The sequence below is a fragment of the Euphorbia lathyris genome, chromosome 2, assembly GCF_963576675.1.
Source record: "Euphorbia lathyris chromosome 2, ddEupLath1.1, whole genome shotgun sequence".
NCBI lineage: Eukaryota > Viridiplantae > Streptophyta > Magnoliopsida > Malpighiales > Euphorbiaceae > Euphorbia > Euphorbia lathyris.
In genome coordinates this window covers 90,751,353-90,771,921 of record NC_088911.1, presented here as the reverse complement: position 1 = coordinate 90,771,921, position 20,569 = coordinate 90,751,353, and the positions used below count along the sequence as shown (strand labels likewise).

General features: G+C 35.5%; 3 protein-coding genes across 3 annotated transcripts; 1 reads left to right on the top strand and 2 right to left on the bottom strand.

Annotated features, from left to right (window-relative positions):
* Positions 1 to 226: 226 nt before the first annotated feature.
* On the bottom strand, positions 227 to 7,509 carry LOC136218926 (ADP-ribosylation factor GTPase-activating protein AGD5). The gene is made up of 11 exons (XM_066006105.1): positions 7,211 to 7,509; positions 4,943 to 5,001; positions 4,674 to 4,764; positions 3,467 to 3,521; positions 3,281 to 3,371; positions 2,946 to 3,177; positions 2,037 to 2,256; positions 1,656 to 1,837; positions 1,226 to 1,468; positions 1,079 to 1,137; positions 227 to 585 (listed from the first exon to the last, which is right to left on the bottom strand). Exons 1-11 carry the CDS (start codon positions 7,259 to 7,261, stop codon positions 423 to 425), a joined length of 1,446 nt encoding a protein of 481 aa, XP_065862177.1. The 5' UTR covers positions 7,262 to 7,509; the 3' UTR covers positions 227 to 422.
* Positions 7,510 to 7,551: 42 nt separating this feature from the next.
* LOC136218927 (uncharacterized) lies at positions 7,552 to 10,255 on the top strand. The gene is made up of 4 exons (XM_066006106.1): positions 7,552 to 7,703; positions 8,506 to 8,735; positions 8,975 to 9,083; positions 9,903 to 10,255. Exons 2-3 carry the CDS (start codon positions 8,559 to 8,561, stop codon positions 9,029 to 9,031), a joined length of 234 nt encoding a protein of 77 aa, XP_065862178.1. The 5' UTR covers positions 7,552 to 7,703; positions 8,506 to 8,558; the 3' UTR covers positions 9,032 to 9,083; positions 9,903 to 10,255.
* Positions 10,256 to 13,477: 3,222 nt separating this feature from the next.
* On the bottom strand, positions 13,478 to 14,479 carry LOC136218925 (non-specific lipid-transfer protein 1-like). The gene is made up of 2 exons (XM_066006104.1): positions 14,072 to 14,479; positions 13,478 to 13,704 (listed from the first exon to the last, which is right to left on the bottom strand). Exons 1-2 carry the CDS (start codon positions 14,410 to 14,412, stop codon positions 13,695 to 13,697), a joined length of 351 nt encoding a protein of 116 aa, XP_065862176.1. The 5' UTR covers positions 14,413 to 14,479; the 3' UTR covers positions 13,478 to 13,694.
* Between the last annotated feature and the right edge of the window lie 6,090 nt (positions 14,480 to 20,569).

The following is a 20,569-nucleotide window of genomic DNA, read 5'->3' as shown; positions in this document are numbered from 1 at the left end:
TATATGGATGCTGTGGCTTGAATTAAAAATAATAAAATTTGCTTAAACGGTGGATGATTTATAAAATTAAATAAATTCATTTAAAATATATATATATAAGAAAACCTTAAAAGAAAAGATATTTTACAATCAATTATCCTCTATTTGATCTTTTACATTTGAAAGATATAGACAAGTATATAGTAGTCGTGTCCGTAAAAATGGAAGATGCATAGAAGAGTAAGCATGAGATCAATCTTCTAACCCATCTTTATTACTTGAAATACATCAATCAAATCTGGTATGAAAAACTGAAACCGCCTCTACAAAATAGTTTACAATCGCCAACACAGGGAGCAACAAAAAAAAAAACATTTTCAGGTGCTGTTTTCCTGTCATACAACTAATTATGGCATTCAAACGATAATCCCACCATCGCTAATTCATTGCTTCGAGAACATGCCACTTGTTAAAGCAGAGAAATCATAATCCTTCGCAGATTGTGATGATTTCACTGACGACGTAACAGAAGCTGCTGGTTGAGTTTCTCTCACTCCTGCACTTGCCACACCATTAACAGGGGTAACCTGCCCCATGCTATACAAACTGCATTCCACAAATGGCAAGATTATCATCAAAATGTTGTATTCAACTCTTATTGAAGTCGGAAAACATATTTTCAATACCGATTCACAAAATCCTTACCAACAAGTCGCAATTTAATGGAACCAGACTCAGCATGTCATCAAGTAACAAAATTAAGCAAAGCTATTCACTGGAAACGTGAAGCATTTCATGGAAGAGAAAACCCCACAGATTCGCACATACCACAGACGGGGAAAATTGTTCGGAAAAGAATGCAAAAGCAGCTTGGGAAAGCAAAAGATGGAATCATACTGTAAAACCTATGGTTTCCAGCAATGTGCAAGGAACAATGTTATACATGATAATAATCATGTATTCTGCCATATGCACTTTTGTGGAGAAGATAGGACACGCAAAAGAGATAAAAGTTTGGTGCTTGTAGATGGAAAAAAAGGTAATTCATAGATGAAACATTTACAAAAAAAGCAGTTAAAATTAGAAAGGGAAAACATACCTAGATGCTGGATAGGTTACCGAGCTTCCCAATGGATTTGTGAGTCCCACGTTACCAGTCTAACTCAAGAGCAGAACAATCAGCACATCAGAAGATCACATAATGAAGTGAAAAATGTCACAAAATTCAATTGAATCCATAAATTACCTGCATGAGTTTCTGTAGGTCACCCTGCCCAGAACCTACTGGCATCACTACTGGAATTTGGTAGCCCATGTTTGGCCAATTTTGAGCAGGAGAATTAATACCATTGGACCCAGTCTGCTGAAGATTACCAGCGAACTTAGGATTTACAACACCTGATTTGGCTGCAGCCATGAGAAGGGACTGTTGATGTGCAAGCATAGCAAGTTGCTGTTGATGCATTGCAAATGGGGAGACCATATTGGACTGCATAACATTCAAATATGTATCAGCTACTTTGTATTTGGACTGAGGTTGGTTATGAAATGGAATCAGATCATTAATCTGGATATGAGTTTTGAGAGCAAAATCTCAAATTTCTTGTTTAATAATCCAATCAAAGCCCATGCATGCACACATGAATGCATATTAGATAGACATATGAAACATATACCTTCTCAAAAAGGCTCATTATATCAGTTTTCACATCTTTCTGAGGCTTCTCTGACTGTGGAGGAGTTGTTAAAGGTGTATCTTTAAATAAATCGTTAATTCCAGAGGTGGAAATAGTACTATTCTCTGCTGTTTTAGACAGGCCACCTTTGTCTGTTGTTGATGTTTCTTCAGCAGCTGCAGCTGCAAATTTGCTTTGAGTCAGACAAAACATCAAATGGTGTAACTCAATAAAATGAAGCCAACAGTGGTTCACAGAGAAATATATCATGTCAGACAAGTCTGAAAAGGGTAACTGGAGGAGACATAACAAACAAAAATCAGCAAGAACTGTTTAGAATGATCCTATATATCAAGTACATATTGTTAAAGTAAAACATACATTGGAATCCTGCCCATCCATTATCATCATTGGAAGCTGCCTCCGAGCCATTTTCACTTGGACCATCTATAGATAGCATATTGAAAAGGTCAGTTGCATAATCAAATTTAGGTGCAGGAACAGGTGGACCAGCAGTTGTAGCATTTTTTGTTGCTTCAGATGGCTCTGCTGGTGATTCAGTTTTCTGAATAATCTGTTGGGCCTTTGGAGCTGGGGTAGCCTGTTTATGCACCAACAAATTATGCTATTCAGAATGTTGTTCAGTTAAAAGCAAGCAAACAAGTGGAAATATTTTCTAGTGCCAAGTTAAGAAACAGCAAGTATGCATGCATAATGCATCCCCTATACCATATCATATCTTGTTGAAAACAGCTAGACAGAAATATGTGCATGATGTAGCTTCATTCCTTCTTGTGATTCCATTGCCTTCATACAACTGGCTAATAAATTAACAGTTTTGAAACATGGCATACATATTGTTTATCACCATTTCTTCTATCTCTTGTCCCAAAACTTCATCTTAATGCATACACTTGAGCTTTATTTAACTTTGACGTTCTGAATCACAGGTTTACCATATTCTCTTCTTTTATGCCTAGGTTTTCCTGTGTGTTTAAATCTAGGAGTATTCGCTCCACTTCAGTCATTTCAAGCAGAAAACTTATACATCAACTAGATATCATTTTAAGGAGTCAGTCAAACAATCAGGAGCAGTAGACTGAAAACCATGAAGTTCATCCATGCTGTCATTGAACCTTCATAACAATTTGCATCTGCTAAGTTCTTTGAAATTTTCTGTTGCTTTCTTGTTTAGTTGATTTTAAGAGAAAAAACCATTTTAGTCAGCAATACTCTGATTGAAGAAACTAGCTCTTCTAGAGTTCTCGTTTTCAACATGCAATATAGTACCTGTTCAGGCCCCTTGGGAGGAAGGGAAATGCTAATTCTTGCAGAAGGAGCACTCTCTTTTGAACGTGGTGGTTGGACGTTCTTTCTTTCCTCAAACAAATTTTCAGAACTACTTGTTTGCTGATGTCTGCTTTCATTTGGTCTCTGTGCATGTGAGGCAGACTTTTCATCATGCCTTCTAGGAGGAGATTTTGGTTTTCCATCCTTTGCAACCCATCTCTTCTCTTCATATCTGCAAAAAGGCAATAATCAGGTATACATGATCAAATGTGAAAGAGTGAATGATAACAGAGGGGAAAAAGAGCAAAGAACGTATTCCAGCAATAGACACATACTTTGCGCGAATGAAATTCTCTATTCCAACTCTATCGTAGTTTGAGGGTAACTCTGCTTCCCAATAACTGTTGGCCTTCTCATTTCCCATTGCTGTACAAAAACAGTTAGACACAGGCCATTAACCAATCTTTAAGTCAAAGCAACATAATCATGTTAATTACATGCCTAAAACCAAACAAGCTTACACTGAATAAACGCAACCTGCTCCGGAAGCCATGTGTCAAGTGTTGCGGATCGAACCTGCATCCAAACAATTTATGAATTCAAGCATTTTCTCTGGCTACACAAACAGCTAGCTGATGCCTAATTACATATAATTTAATGAGAATAAGTAGCAATCAAGTCTCATATGAATTACAAAAAGAAGAATACAGATTCATTGTATAACACCAATGCCAAAGTTTAATTGATATCGAAGGTTCTAGCATACTGCACAAGAGACAAAATTTTAAGAATAATAATGCAGTATTTCAGTACTGATCAAATAATAACAATTTATTGTATACGTACAGAATTTTACACCAACTAGTTCACATCTGCAGGAAGCTATAAACAGAAGAAACATGAAAAGAAAAATGTGTATATATATATATATATATATATATATAACGATTCTCCCCTGAGGAAAAATCCCAGCATACAAATATTTTGACTTCCCTTTCTTTTTGGTCTATTACAAACAACTAAAACTAGAACAAAAGCCTTCTTCAAAAAAGTCTCTTTGAGAAATAGTAATAGTTGGATTGCATAACATTAATTGACGATGGAAATAGCCGTTTGTCTCTTAATTTAAGAAGGAAAGAAAGAAGACTTGGACAAATGCAAAATTACAGCACCTTTACAAGAAAGAAACAGAAAATACAATGAAAAAGAAACACACTCAAAAAGCTGCAGACTTTGGCAAGAGAACTGTTATTACTGCTGCTTTACAAGAAGCAGAAAATACAAAGAATAAAAAACACAACTAGCTTTATGAGAGAAAAAAGAAGATTGATTAGGAAAGAGTTCTGCTTAAACAGCATTGATCTGTTTAAATAATTAACAAAGTGCCCAGCGATTCGAATGATGTGAAGTCTCATCACCTTAAGGAGCCTAGCGCTTTTAACAGCACTGATCTGTCCCCAAGAGGTCATAGAGAACTTAATTGATGTTCCCAAATCGTAACATACAAAATTGAGTCTTGACATCTTGGGGTGTTCCCAAATTGTAAAGTATAAAATTGAGTCTTTCAACCTCTTGGAGTATTCTCAAATTTTGGCACTTATCTTACAATTACAAACAAGGCTTACAAGTTACAAGCATTTATTCACAACTCCACATAAAATACTCAAATGAGGTTTGTAGGTAGACCATCAGTTCAACTTATTCCCACAATCATGAAATGAAAATTACCTTTGTTATGTGAACCCCAAGACTTCTATGTATTCCTGAACATTGCATGCATATAAAGATACCTAAATTCACACTTGCCCATCTTGGGCCTCTGCATTACAAGAAAGTTAACATTAGCAACTAAAAGAAACAAAACAGCGACAACAACAAATGAAAAATGAAAAACATTCGCTAATAAACTTATGAGCCTAAATACTATCTCCAGATGGATATGTATTTAGTATTTACTAGTTAAAAACATCATCTCCTTTTGCATTTTACATACATACTTTGATTTGCAGTCAGCACATTCCCTATTTTCAGGCATTTTAAGAAGGCCCTCCAAGATCTGCATAATTAACACAAGAAAATATAACAAGATGAGAATTCAACATGGAAAATATACATCAATACGGAAAAAACAATGGAGTTGATTATGAAACACCATACCCAAAACCACAAAAATGGTAACTAAAGTGAAGTTCATAAAAACAAAAACCATACTGAACATTCATAATCAACAGACATACATCCAAAATCTGGTGGTAGAACTGATGTTACCCTGTTATATGATCGAGAATCATCCAGATACAAAGAGAGGCATATGGTTCTATTGCTTAGTTGATTATAATATTGGTTTACAAGAACACAAGTAATAGGACAATATGCTTACCATAAACTTTTGTTTAGTAATTGAAATAATATTTTATCATCTCCTACTTGTGGTAACCACTAAATATTTCATGGGAACCAGAGATATGGCACAGCAGAGAATTCCCCATCCAAAAGAAGAATTCTAAAAGGTATATTTCACTTTGGAAGAAAAAGGGGTCTTTGACAACCTTTAACAGATTCTGAACCTCAATTTAATCTGAATCTTTTACACTCTAATATAATGCAGGATGACAGGATTAAGACAATATTGAATCAGACAGAAACCACATGCATTAATAATCTCCTAATTGCTCCACCAATATTCAATCATAGTTATTAAAGGCACATGGAGATGGCGCGGGCCATAGCGACACAAGGTGCACTTAAAAAAATAAAAATTATAAAACTCAAAACTAAAATAAAAATGCAATGCATACTAAACCATAACAATATTCTTAATTATAAATAAATTCTAACATGCAATAAACCCCATGAGGGCGAGCCTTGGCGTAACGGTAAACGTTGTTGCCGTGTGACTGAGAGGTCACGGATTCGAGTCTTAGGAGTGGCCTCTTGCCAAAATATTGGCAGGGGAAGGCTTGCCCCAGTACACCCTTGTGGTGGGACCCCTCCCCGGACCCTCGCTTAAGCGGGGACATGTAATGCACTGAGCCGCCCTTTTTTTTATGCAATAAACCCCATATTATAAAGCTAAAGTTCAATTGTTCAACTAAATAGTAAATCCTAAGTTGAATAGCTACTCCTCATCAAAAATCTCCAAATTCACCAGTCCTCATCACTATCACACTCCCCATCTAAGGCATCATCATAATCTTGTTCATGAAAGTCTCTTCATCCTCATCAACAAAATCAGTTTCTTTTTCCTCCTCATAAGAGCATGAGCTTTTCCTCAAACACTAGGAAGGTGCTACTTTAGCCCTTTTTTTACTCGTGTTATATGCACTTTCTTCAACTCTAGCAGCCTTACTAACTAAACCCCATGTTAGATTACCATCTTAATAGTTTTAAAAACCCTAAGAAGTGCACCTATTTCACCGAGGCGCACCTTTGGAGACTGCATCTTGACACACAATGTCGCCCCTGGCGTGCGTCATTCAGTATGTTAAGGGGCTAAGCACAGCACCTGGCGCGCCATTAATAACTATGCATTCTACAGTTCTTCTCTCTAATAGAAGAAGCCAAATTTGTAGCAACTCTCAGACAAAGAAAATAGCATGAATAATATACTCATATCTACTTCCAGCTGAAAATAACTTGGGCATTTGCAACAAGAAAATCCACATAAGTTCTATGATTCAAGTAAAACATTGAGAACAATGTTAATTGATACTCATAAGCAGCAATTTCATTTTGTTGGTTCTACCATTTCCTAATACCAAATCTTCCAATATAACACACTCGAATTGCTAACAAGTGACCCTAAAAGATACAAAATCATATTTAAATTCATATTTAAATCGCTAACAGTTCAAGAAAAAGCAATCTCTTCAACACAATTAAGCAACCGCTATTCATAAGCCTAAGAAAATGATCATTTATGCTTTCAGAATTCCTGATTTACCCGAAAAGTAGATCGAACCTCCCACGAAAAAGCATCATTACAGAAAAGAAAACTTAAGCAGAAATGTGAAATTCAAATCAAATCAAACCATAAAGATCAGATTTTAACAAATCCCATCCCAAAACACACAGATCAAATCAGACGCAAATTCACATATACCAACGTTTGATTCAATCTAAGGAAACAAAAAGAATAATTTCATAAACAGAAAAAAGAAAGTGCAGATCAGCCTCAAAATGAATATCAATCAAAACAACCCACGCAAACGCAAGAGAAAAGGCTAAAACAGAATCAAATTTCAAACAGAGAATCAGAATCGGACCTTTCTGTGCCTGGCATTAAGCTCTTTTGAAACGTTGGCCTTCTCGTTCATGGCGAAAGTACTTGACCGGAAACCGATCGATTAACTAAGAAATGAAACAAATTAAAATAAAGAAGAACGCAGAAACAGCAAGAACAGAAAATTTGAGGTCTTCAAATCTGTCTCTCCTCTCCTGTTTTTTTTTTTTTTGTTTTTTTTTTTCCTCTCTCTTCCCTCCCTCCGATTATCAACCGAAAAAATCAAGAGAGAAAGAAAAGAGAGAATTCAATCACTTTCTCTCTTCTTGACTTACAAATTTTGTATTTTGTGTATTTCTTTTATATGTAAATCTTGTTTGCTTTTCGCACGTGTCGATGCGTAGTGGGATTGACACGTGTGTAGGAGTATAGTAACAGTGAAACGACATCTTCCGATTCTACTTTGAGATGGTCATTATTATAGCTGGTAAATAATCCTACAATTTCTGCCTCGGTAGACAAGGCGACAGGTGAAGGTGAGTGTCTGTTTTCTTCCGAGTTGAATTAATCGTTCTGTTAGGTTTCCGGCGGAATTTGTTGGAAAAGAAAGGAAATGTATCTCTCTTTCTTCCGTGTTTTTGTGATAACTCGTTAGCACTTAAAGTGCAAACATTCAATTTTTGCTATTACGGATCGGAAAATTCTGACTCAGTATCAAGGTTCTGGCTCTGCAAAAGGATATTTTAATTAAATTGTTACTTAAAAATTTAAATTTGCACCTCTTAGGATTTATTGTATTTTATCGCATCTATCTTGGAGAAATTTGACTCTTCCTAAAATCGAACATGAGCTTCTAAATTTGTCTTTCTGTGTCATAATTCTCTTTGGATATCACATACAAAGGAGTGGCACGGAGAAATAGTTTGTGTTCTCCTTCAGTTTTTATGCTTTACTTGCTGGTACCTGAAAATAACTATTACAAATTTCTCTTTCAGTGATATTTTGCCTTCTTTGGTTGTCCAATTTTTAATGTCAACATTCTAAAATGGGAGGAGTCATTTTTTAGTGTTACCCACTAGCATATTGATGTTGATCCCATGTTTCAAATTGGTCGTTTTGTTCACTTGATAGGAAGAGAAAACTTGACAATTGCCTAGAGCTTTTGATGTTTGTGATGTCTTTCTTTTATGATGAATGTATGGACAGGAGAGGAAAGGTTCTGGGAAATTATGGACCAAGAAATATGGGATTTCTATATGTTTGGCATTATATAGTTGTTTGTTGTTTTCCATTTGGTCCAATCTAAATTGCATAAGCCTTTTTGGTACCAATATGCAGATAAAGTGGATTCGTGTAGTCATTATAAGGGCAGTGGTGCCCTTGACCAAACCATGGAAAATATGGCCAGCTCCATTTCTAAACCTCAATTAAAGCAAATGGGAAATGAGGAGAAGGCGGCAGCAGTCCATGATGAAATGCAGAGAATGAATAAACTTCCCCCTAACAGCAGCTATGTTACCCATCGCCTTCGTGTTCTTAATAAAATTCTGCAACTTCTGTCTATTAAGGTCTGATAATATTAAGAACTTTCTGTTGCTATTTTTATCGTGTTATTTAATATAAGCAGGCTTTCAGGGTAATAGAAAAAAGATTAGAGAAAAATTGGACTCCGAATAAAAGAAATACACTTCCGAAAATGATTTGGCTTCTTCAGTTCTATCTGAAGTCCAAATACCTGAACTGCTTTTTATGCTTTAATAGTTATTTTGATGGTTCTTAACTATGTTATTTTTTTGGTTCATGTCAGAGGACTGTCTCGCAGGAAGAGGAGTTGGAGTTGCTCTTTGCTGGTTTGCATATGTGAAAGCAGTTTGCCTGGAAATTACAGCTGCCACTCGACTTTTTGTTGAAATCATGTTAGTTCTTATTTTGAACATAGATTCTTTAAACTATGAGAATTTTCTCTAGGCATCTTCTGCATATGAGGTTCTAGTTCTAAAGTTCATTTTTAGACTTGAGCAACATCTTTTTCCCCTTTACTTGACCTGACATATCAGTTTAAATCAATTTCTGGTAATCCTTCATGTCTTTTACGGTGTCAAAAACAGGGTATGCCATTTTACCACATCCTCTATTACCATAATTTTTGTCTGAACTTTGCAATTTCTAGTAATCCTTCATGTCTTTTAAACAGGGTATGCCATTTTACCACATCCTCCATGACCATAATTTTTGTCTAAACTTTGCAATTTCTGGTAATCCTTCATGTCTTTTACGTTGTTAAAAACAGGGTATGCCATTTTATACATCCTCCATGACCATAATTTTAGTATTACGTTTGCTGATAAAATCCTTTCTTAACATCAAAGTATCTCCGCACTTTTCCATCCTCTCAATTGCAAAAGAACTTTTTATTTTTTATTGTTTATTTTATTTCATTCTATATTGTGATTTCTATTTGTTTATGGTTTGGTGTTATGCATAATAATGGTAATATCATCTGAAGGCAGTTCTATTTTCTAAATTGTGTGACATTAATGTTAATTGCAAATAGTTTTACTATGAAACCTTCATTTGCATAAAAATTAAAGCTTCCATTATCTTCTCGGGTGCAAATCAACTTTCTATCCTTGGATGAAATTGATATTGAAGTAAATCAAATGACATGGCTTCTTTGTGCATACTAAAAGTATTGGATTTGTAGCTTAATGTGTCTGAAGAATATGTTTTTGCAGGTTACTTGTTGTACCCAGAATGTCACTTGCTGAACTTCTGTATCTCTGGAAAGACTTTTGTGTAGTTACTATACGCACTGTAAAGTCTACTATCTCAAGCATGCAAACATATGATTTTGGAGAATATCATGTGAAGCTGTTTCTGTAACAAGCTGTATAATTTAGTCGGTGAGGGCTTGTCTTGTCTTGTCTTGTCTGCTTTTTGAGTCACCATGTCTGCACACTCAACTATGCAAGTTATTTGATCCTGAAATGTGTGAATTAGTGCATCTCTATTAAGAATTAAAATAAATTTGTATTTTACTGGACCTGTGTGTGAGATCTTTGGTAATGGACCTTACATTTTATTTGTTTCGAGTAGTTATTTATTTTTATTATTTGGGAGGAAAGTTTGATACTAGAAGGTAAGGTGAGGAGTGTGAGATTTGGATTTGACTCTTCATCAGTATCTGCAAAAGTATAGGGAAAAAAAGTGACAAAAAAATTATTGTTTGTTAAGCCGTGATGCATTATAGATTTATAGTTAATGAATTAATTCATAGTGCGAGTATGGATGTGTTCCCATTACACTGCATGATAAAAATCATATTAAACTTTCGAATCATGTGAGGTTAGAAGAAAATAGGCAAAAGGCACTGCCCCTAACTCATTCAAAATTTGTGTGTTTGGCTTTTGACGTATTATTTGGTCACATTTGGTCTCTCACCTATCCCAATTAGTAAAATCACATCCAAAATGGATAGAAAGTTAGTTGAGATTGATTCTTTTACCACAAAGATAATCTATTGTGGCATTAGTAAAAATTACAAAACCTCGTTGAGTCTAAAAGGATATTTTACATTCCAACCCAGGTTAAGTCTTCATCTTTGATCCGGAATGGAGATAAAAGCAGCTTCTCCGGTGGTAGGTGGTAATGAGCATGTTGGGGCGAAAGTGGCGAAAAAATCAACGATGGCGCCGAGTGATGTGAGCTTAATTTAGGAAAAGTTAGTGAAAAGATCCAAACAAGCATATTGCACTCAAGAAGTCTGAGGAGTCGAATTACTTGAAATTTCGCAGAAGCATGGAAGGAAGCAGTTGCGGAGTTGCAGAATTGAAGACGAGGACTTAACCTGGGTTGGGATGTAAAATGTACTTTTAGACTCAATGAGGTTTTAGAATTTTTACTAATGACACAGTAGATTGTCTATATGGTAACAGAATTAACATCGGTTAACTTTCCATCCATATTGGGTGTGCTTTTACTAATTGGGATAGGTGAGAGGCCAAATGTAGGGATAGCAACGGGTATCCGACCCTAATGGAACTATCTGTACCCTGTATAAAAGGGTATGGGATCAGAACCATTACTCGTTAGAGTAATAGGACGGGTATGGGAATACCCCCTAGGATATCTCCGTTACCTGTCATACTCTTTTATATATTAAGAAATATTATTGTTTTTTAGATGTGAGATTTGAACCACAACCTTTTATTCTTCAATTATTGTATGGTATCACTAAACTAATTTATTATTATCGATTAAGGTTCAATTTGTTTAATTTTTAGATAATTGATTTATTAAATTTATAATATTTTTTGTTTTATTCATTGATTCTTAACGGGTAAGGGTACCTGTGCCGTGGGTACCCGCGAATTAAATTGAACGGGTATGGGATGCAAAAACAGTATGCCCGTTTGGGTAATGGAACGGGTACAAATAATTAAAAAATAAATGGGTAAGAGTTTGAGATTGACACTATATGTGGGTACTTTACCCATTGCTATCCCTAGCCAAATGTGACCAAATAATAAGTCAGAGGTTAAAGACATGAATTTTGGATAAGTCAGGGGCCAAATAGTACCTTTTGCCAAGAAAATGTTTGTTAGGTCTTTTTTTTTTTTTTGATGAAATGTTTGGTTGAACTAAAAGTAGTATGGCTATCCAGTCGAGCATGGAATGGGTCTTCTCGCTATGTTATAACCACACTGTTTTTGAGTCGGATGCTAAAAGGTTAGCCTTTTTGAGTAGGGACTTCAAACAGTACATTGTTGTTATTGAAGGCATTAGAGTCCTCTTTCGCAACCATCTAAATTGTCTGGTGACTTTTATTTTAAGATTATGTATCGTATGATATTTTTGTTATTGTTGTTATTGATTACAATATTTCTGTAATTCTAAATTGTCTGGTGACTTTTATTTTAAGATTATGTATCTTACTATATTTTTGTAATTGTTGTTATTGATTACAATATTTTTATAATTGTTGTTTCAATGCTAATTATTGTTATTTGTTACAACATTAGAGTCTCCCTTCTCCCTTCGCAACCACCTAAATTGTTTGGTTGATTTTTGTTTCAAGATTTGTCATGACCTGTGCTTTTATTTGTTACAATATTTCTATATTTCTTAAAAGAAAGCGGCTTGTTTAATGGATATTTGATTGTTTTTTTTCATATTCATGTTTGTTTGTGATGTTTATCTTTAAATATTGATTTGCATTCCTCTCCACTAATTATAACTGTTTATTTTTAAATATTGATCTTTTGTAGTAACCTTAATAAAAATATTGATTTCCATTCCTCTCCCCTAACTATAACAAATGGCGTTATAAGTGTGCTTCTGATATTCTTAATAAAGTTTCTTTTCCTGAAATTTTTTTTCCATTCCTCTCTACTAATTATAACTGTTAGTATTTTTAAATTTTATGATTCATTATTTTTTTGTGGTAATTTTTTATGATTCATTAATTATCCACGAAACACTATAAAAATAATAATTTCTTCATGAAATAAATAACAAATCTGCATTGGACAATAATTAATTTAAATCTTTATATATATATAATATATATAATTATTAGTTTTTAAATCTGTTATTATTATTTTAAAAAATATATTTAACAAGTTTGATATTGATTTTAATTTCAGTCATTATAGAATCAAAATGGCATTAAGGAATCGGATTTTGTTTCTAGATTAAATCAAACAAAAGAAATAAATAGTCATTTTCATTCCGACTCCATCATATTCAGATTTCAATCTAATTAGAGTCTAATCCAAACACTTAATGACTGATAAATTTCAAATCTTTTGTCATGTATAATCGCTTTTTAATTCTTGATGTCAAATTAGCAAATAAAGATAGATTCGGAGGTCCAAAATGAATAAATTGTTTAATAGATGATGTAAATTGATAAGTTTAGATATGTGACGTGAAAATATAAATAGGATTAATTACATATACATACTCTGTGGTTTGATCGATTTGTAAATAAATACATGTGGTTTTTTTTTTTTTTTTGGCAAACACAATCTTGTGATTATCACCGTTATCAAAATCAAATTATCAGGTTAAGTTATCAGTAAGACATGGTGTGATATTAGAATAGCAGAAAACATATAGATTAAAACCTCCTTTGATTTTTAAGATGACATGAAAATAAGAAAAGAAAAGCTTATTTTAAGGGTAAAGGAGTTGAAACATCCTCAAATTTGAGGATTTTATAATTTAGCCCCAAGTATAATTGGACATCCTTTAATCCTCATCTTGCAGATCGTTTCAGAGTCTTTCGATAAAAGACTGACAACAAAAATAAGTGTAAGTAGATAGATTTTCTTTTAATGATAAAAGAGGTGCAAATACAGCAATACAAGACAGTAAAAAACAGAAACGACAACAAAAATAAACAGAAGACTAGCAAACGTCCTCATCATCTTTTACAAGTGACAGATAAAATAAAGCATCCATCTTTATTCTCATTCCTCAAAACTTCAACTCTACCCTCCTCTCTATCTTCTCTTGTTTCCACTTCACTTGATGCTGCAATTTCATCACAATCCATATATGAGTCCGTTATATTATAACCCACTCCAAACAAAATTAAAAGTTCTATGGACTTTACAACAGATTTCTACAAACTTCAATAAAAAAAAACAATTTCTCTCAAATTTAAATTATCGTGCAAATTTATCTCTAACATATGAAATGATGTAATGTATTAACATTTCTAAGCAAGTTCCAAATCTAACAAATTTGTTGATAAGCTAAAACAGTTTCGTGTATTATAATAGATAGTTTATAAATGTTTTAATAACACAATATGCATTTTAGTTAATTTTTAGATAATTTGGATATGAACTCATGTATTAGGTTATTTGTGAAATGTTAAGAGGAGATATATCTATACCTGTTGCAGTTGGTTGAGAGGCTGAGCTTGTAGGGAATGTTAACATTGCATTTTCCAGGGAGAGACTGGGCGTTGGCAGGGTTAAGGCCAGGGATGGTCCTGGCAGCTGATTTCAAGCAGTTGCAAGCTTGTTGGCGGTCAGCAGTGGTTTTAGCAGCACCATTAATGTTCCTAAGACCAGCGCAGCATTGGGGAGTAGGAGCACCTCCTGATTTCAAGTAGTTAATACATGGGGAAAGTGCACCACTCACTTGCCCACATGTAATGCCTTCTGCAGTCCACATAGTACCAGCAGCAACCATTATTGCTACTACCAAAACTGCTAACTTCATTGCGGCCATTTTGTTTACTGAGTATGTAGAGAGAATATTGAAGGTTTGCTTGGGGTTTGAGTGAGTAAAGAGGGCTGAGGATGGGGCGTTTATATAGAGGAAAATGGGACGGTGTGAACTAATTATCATATGGGAAGAGAGTGGCGAGTCATACTTGGTAGGTGGATGTTGGGACCTAATTAATTAAATTTTGGGTATGGGACGGTTTTTGGACTCTTCCAACCTTAAATTATTGACCTATGTTTCCCAATTACTCATAAATTCCATCACAACCAAAAAATCTCACAAATTTCAAAAGGAATTATTATTATTATTACGTATTAAATATATTGATTTTTAGTTTATATGCATTTTGAAAACCACACTATTTATTTGGCTACTTTGCTTGTGATGATTTTGCAATAATAAAATTTTGTCCTAGCGTTTTTTTAAGGTTTAATATGATGAAGATTTAATTCTAACATTTTCAAGTAAGTTCAACTTTAGAGATTCATTACAGAAAATTTGACAAAATTAGTTTGACTAAATACATCAGAACTTCAAAATAAGTTTGTCGATAAATTGAAACAGTTTCGTATATTTTTTATTGATTATTTATAACCATGTTAGTAACATAATAGATGTTTTAAACACTATTACTTGGCTACTTTATGTTTTGCGCTTATTCAATTATAAGAAAATAGAAATAAATTACACAAATAGTCTCTAAATTTTACCTTAATTTACTTTGGTATCTAGATTTCATTTTATCTAAAAAAAAATATCTCAGTTAAGGCTAGCTAGGCAATTTAGTACATTTTAACGATCAATGACCGGTAAATGCAAGTTTAACCATTTTTAATTGAAAATCGGGACCCATCGTACACTCAACTAACGTAAAAGTACAATAATACACATTTATTGTATCCTTCCAAATTTTCTATCTTTCGTATTAATCGTTGTCTCTCCTTTTTCTATTCTTCTTCCTCTCTTTCTCTCTCTCCTATTTCTTTTCTTCTTCATCATCTTTTTCTCTCTCAAACTAAAGACAACTAGTATTAATGGAATCCTAGAATTAAATTCAATTAAGAAATTAAACTTAAAAATATTAAATTAAATCAGTGGAAAAATGCATGTGTTCCACATCTGTTAGAACAGAACCCTTCAACTGCATCGGATTTTCCAGGGGATGCATTATCCAGATTTTCCACCAATGAACTGTGGTAGTAACCATTGTGGGTATTGTAGGACCCCAGTAGTTGGTATCGTTCCACCAGGTTCCATTATATGTGTTCGTTTATGAAACTCTATTTATACAGAGCTTCACGCTCATTTCACCAATTTGATAAATGTACTTTCTTCGTTGATGGTTGTTCCTTCCCTAGGAGGCTACTGGGTCCGGCCGAGGGCACTCCGATGGCAAAGTCAATATAATATTTGAGAATAAATGCACTAGGTCAAGAACATTTGACTTTTTGCTTGATGACTTATTGACTTTGTGTTGCTTGCCAAATAGATAGTAGTCACATGGAGATATTGTTGCACCATTAGCAAGAACGAGCGCCTTTCTTGCTAGTATCTACAACCCCTTCTTACTGATGTGAGCCAATCTTCTGTGCCACAAGTTTGGTGAAGATTCTCCTTCAAGAGCATGCAATCCATCTTTACAAATAACTGCATTTGTCTTATACAGAGTACAACATGTTCTCCCTTTTGCAATCACCAAGGAATTTCGGGTGAGCTTCCATTTCTTACTCTCGAAGAAATTCTCGAAGCCTTCTCGATCAAGAATATAACCAGAAATTAAGTTGAGCCTGAAATCAGGAACATGTCTGACTTCTCTAAAAATGAGTGTGCATCCTCTATTAGTCTTGATGTGAATATCACCCACTCAAACAATTTTAGATCGGTCAGTCTTGCCCATCTTCACGGTTCCAAAATCTCCTGCTTTATACGTTGTGAAGAACTCCCTATTAGGCGTGGCATGATAAGATGCTCCAGTGTCGACCACCCATTCTGTCTCACCATGATTTGAAACTTGTAGACATTCTTCTTCATAATTGAAGGTAAGAACCAAAATCTCATCTGTTGTGGCAATGGTGTGTTGAAACACCTTTCCACATGATTTTGATTTGACAAAACTATTTAAGTTAATCCCATGATAAAACAATTAAATTTAAGTGTTTTGATTTAATTGTACTAATGTGTTTGTTCAATGTTGAGTAAGTTAACAAACGAGAACAGGAACTGAAAGTCTATAAAATAAAGACAGAGCAAAGTCAGCATAAGCAAGTCACACAGGAGAAGCTGAGTGGAATGCAACTCAGCTTTGCGAAAGAAATGTCTTCTTCAGAAAAACATGAAGGCGAAGCCGCTGAGTCAAGCTGAGTACTAATCAAGTCAGTGTCAAGGATCCGTCAACTTGGAAGACAATGTCTGACAAATTTCTGAAACAAATCAGAAGCCTCGGAAATCCATCCTAAGGACCTTTTCGAGACTCATGGACCATCTGACTTTTGGCTAGAAGACAAATCTGGCACCTGTCCAAAATAGAAGACATGATTGGCCTGCAGCTCTGGAAGCTGACCACGTGATGACGAAGAAGACCGTTGTTCCCACAATGGCTATGTCAGAATTCAAATCATTGAAGCCACAAGATTGCTATAAAAAGACCAAATCATCACTTGGATAATACACATACAAGAACATACAGACACAAAAAGAAAATCTTCACGAAGTGAAAATCCAAAATAGAAGCTGTCTGAAAAGAAAAAGCAAGCTCTTACACCAAACTCCAATCATTGTGTAAAAGTCTAGATTGATTATGTCATCTAAAGTGTTCTTTGTTGTGTTAAGAACAATTTGTTATCATTTGTAAAAGGTTAGAAGAGTGAAGCTGAGTACTCGATTATAGTACTCAACGGTAGAGAGAAGCTTAATACTCGGTTATAGTATTCAGTGGCAGATAGGATTGAGTAGACGAATAGAGGACGGTACTCTTGCATACTCAGTTGCTATTGTAAAGGTTTTATGCTCTACCTTTAAAGAGCTCAGTAGAGGATTGAAAAAGCTCGGAGGGATTCCGGGGACTGGACGTAGGCAGAGAGGCCGAACCAGGATAAGTTTGCTGAGTAACTTCTAACTCTTTCTCTTGATATATATATATGTGTGTGTGTGTGTGTGTGTGTGTGTGTGTGTGTGTTGCTTGCTTAAAATTACTTAGTAAATAATCTGTACAAGCTGAAGCTGAGTAATCTGAGTGCTGAGTTGGAAACTGACTTAAGTGTTACTTCCCAACTCATAACTGAAACAGCTCTAGTCAGTATCTGATTAAAGCTGTCTCATACCACACTCAGCCTTGCTGACCTGAAACTAAGTTAAACTATCAAATATTCAATTAAGTCAGCATTATTAAGTGAAAAAGTTATATTAGTTCCTAACCCCCCCCCCCTTGGAACTAATCCTAGCACGTTACACGAGACCAACAAGTGGTATCAGAGCTCAGTATCTCACTATTCAAGATAAAACTATCTTGAGCTGATCCCTGTAATGGCTGAGAACAGCACTCATTTCCTTCCAGGAAATCAAACAACCCAGATACTCCCTGAGGGATTATCTATTAGTCGGCCTCCTCTGTTCTTTGGATCTAATTATACATTTTGGAAGAACATGATGAAAAACTTCATTCAGGCAACAAATATGAATGCATGGCTAGTTATAGTCCAAGGCACGTTTGTTCCCTATGAAACCATTGACGGTGTAAAAACTGTCAAAAGCGAGGCTAAGTGGTCAGAAGATGACCTTAAAAAATTGCAAAATAATGCTTCGGCTATAAACATGCTTCACTATGCATTAGATGCTGCAGAGTACAATAAGATTTCAGGTTGTGAGTCAGCACAAGAAATCTGGAAGAAGCTGGAGGTGACCTATGAAGGAACCAGCAAGGTCAAAGAGTCCAAGGTGAATCAGCATATGCGGCTGTACGAGCTGTTTGAGATGAATGATAATGAAGACATCTCTGAGATGAATGCAAGATTCACTAACATTATCAATGAGCTTAAGAGACTCGGTAAGAACTTCACTGAAGAAGAGCAAGTGAAGAAAAATCTAAGAAGTCTCCCCAAGAGTTGGCAAGCAAAGAAGACAGCTGTTGAAGAAGCTCAGGACTTGACCACATACAAGTATGATGAGCTCATCGGATCTCTGCTCACCCATGAGATCTCCATAAAGAATTTTGAGGCCAAAGAAAAAACTGAGGACAAGAAGCAAAAATCTCTTGTCATGAAAGCTGACTCAACCAAAGCTGACTCATCAGATGATGAGGAGATGGCCATGTTTACCAGGAAGATGAAGAAGTTGTTTAGGAAAAATGACAAGTACAGCAAAAGGCCATTCAAATGAAGCAATAAATACAAAGCTGAGTCTAGCGACAGCAGACACAAGAAGGACAACTCAAAGCCTGTTACTTGTTTTGAATGCCATCAAGCTGGGCACATCAAATCAAGTTGTCCTACCTTGAAGAAAGACAAGAAGGGAAGTAGAAAGGTAATGGTGGCCACATGGAGTGATAGTGATGAGTCAACCTCGTCAGAAGCTGATGCCACCGAGTCAGGAAATATCTGTTTCATGGCTGACGAATTTGCTGACCACTGTCTCTCTGAGCAAGCTGACCTCTTTGATGAATCTGATCATGAGAAACATACAACTGAGGTAATGTCTCTACCCTTGCTCAGAAATGAAATGATTAATGCCCTGAGTGATCTCTATACACTGATCAAAAAGTGTAACAAGAAAATACGAGCACTCAGCAGGCGGTGTGATGAGATTGAAGAGGTCAAACTCAGTGACCTCCGACATCTTCTCCAGGATAATACCAGGCAAGATGAAAACTTGAAAATCATGTATGGGTTTGTCTCTGAAGTCCAATCAGACTCTAAAAAGCTGAGAAAGGACATCACATCCATACAGAACCAGCTGAGTTCATCGGCTAAGAAAAGGTTCTATTCAAAGACTGAGTATTCAGGTACTAGTCAGCAAAGACGGTACACTCAGCAGAACAGTCGGTGTGACTGTTATGGAAAGAAAGGACACACTATAAAAGTGTGTTGGTATGCTCAGCACCATCGTGCTGACCAAAAATGGAAATACCCCCAAAGGGTAGTTTATTGTGACTATTATGGAAAGGATGGCCACACTATAAATGTATGCCGTCACAAAATTAAATATGATGCATCACTTGTTGACTCTAACAAGCGAGGACCCAAAAAGACTTGGGTACCTAAAGATAACTAGTTACATTGCAGGTGAGCCTGAGGTGTGCTGAGAAGTCAAAGCTATGGTATATTGACAGCGCATGCTCAAGGCATATGACTGGTGATGAAACTCAGTTCATCACACTTGTGCATAAACAAGGAGGAAATGTAAGTTTTGGAGACAACAAAAAGGGTAAGATAGTAGGGTCAGGTACCGTTGGTGGTAATCCTACTATTGAGTCAGTCTCCCTAGTCAGGGGTCTTAAATATAACCTACTGAGCGTAGCTCAGCTGTGTGACAGCGGTAAAAAGGTTGTATTTGATGCCACTGAGTGTAGGATACTCGAGGGAAAAACAAATGAGTTGATTTTAACTGCCCCTCGTGTTGACAATGTTTTCATGCTAAACCTAGAAAAGAAGTTTTCAAAACATATATGCTTAGTGTCAAAGGAAGATAATTCCTGGCTATGGCATAGGAGACTTGGTCATGTAAGCATGGACCTCTTTGCCAAATTAGCAAGAAAGCAATTAGTTGAGGGATTACCCAAACTCAGGTTTGAGAAGGATCAATTGTGTAATGCTTGTCAGCAAGGTAAACAAACTAAAAAATCTTTTCAAAGCAAAAATGTAGTCTCAACCAAGCGTCCATTAGAGTTGCTACACTTGGATCTTTTCGGACCAGTCCAGCCGCTGAGCTTGGGTGGTAGGAGATTTTCTATGGTCATTGTGGATGACTTTTCTCGGTACACTTGGGTCATCCTGCTAAGTAGCAAGGATGAAGCTTTTGAGATGTTCTCAACATTGTTCAGAAAACTTGAAAATGATAAAGACCTAAAACTAGCTCACATCCGAAGTGATAATGGCGGAGAATTCAAAAATCAACAATTTGATGAATTCTGTGAAGTCAGCGGCATTGACCATAATTTTTTTGCTCC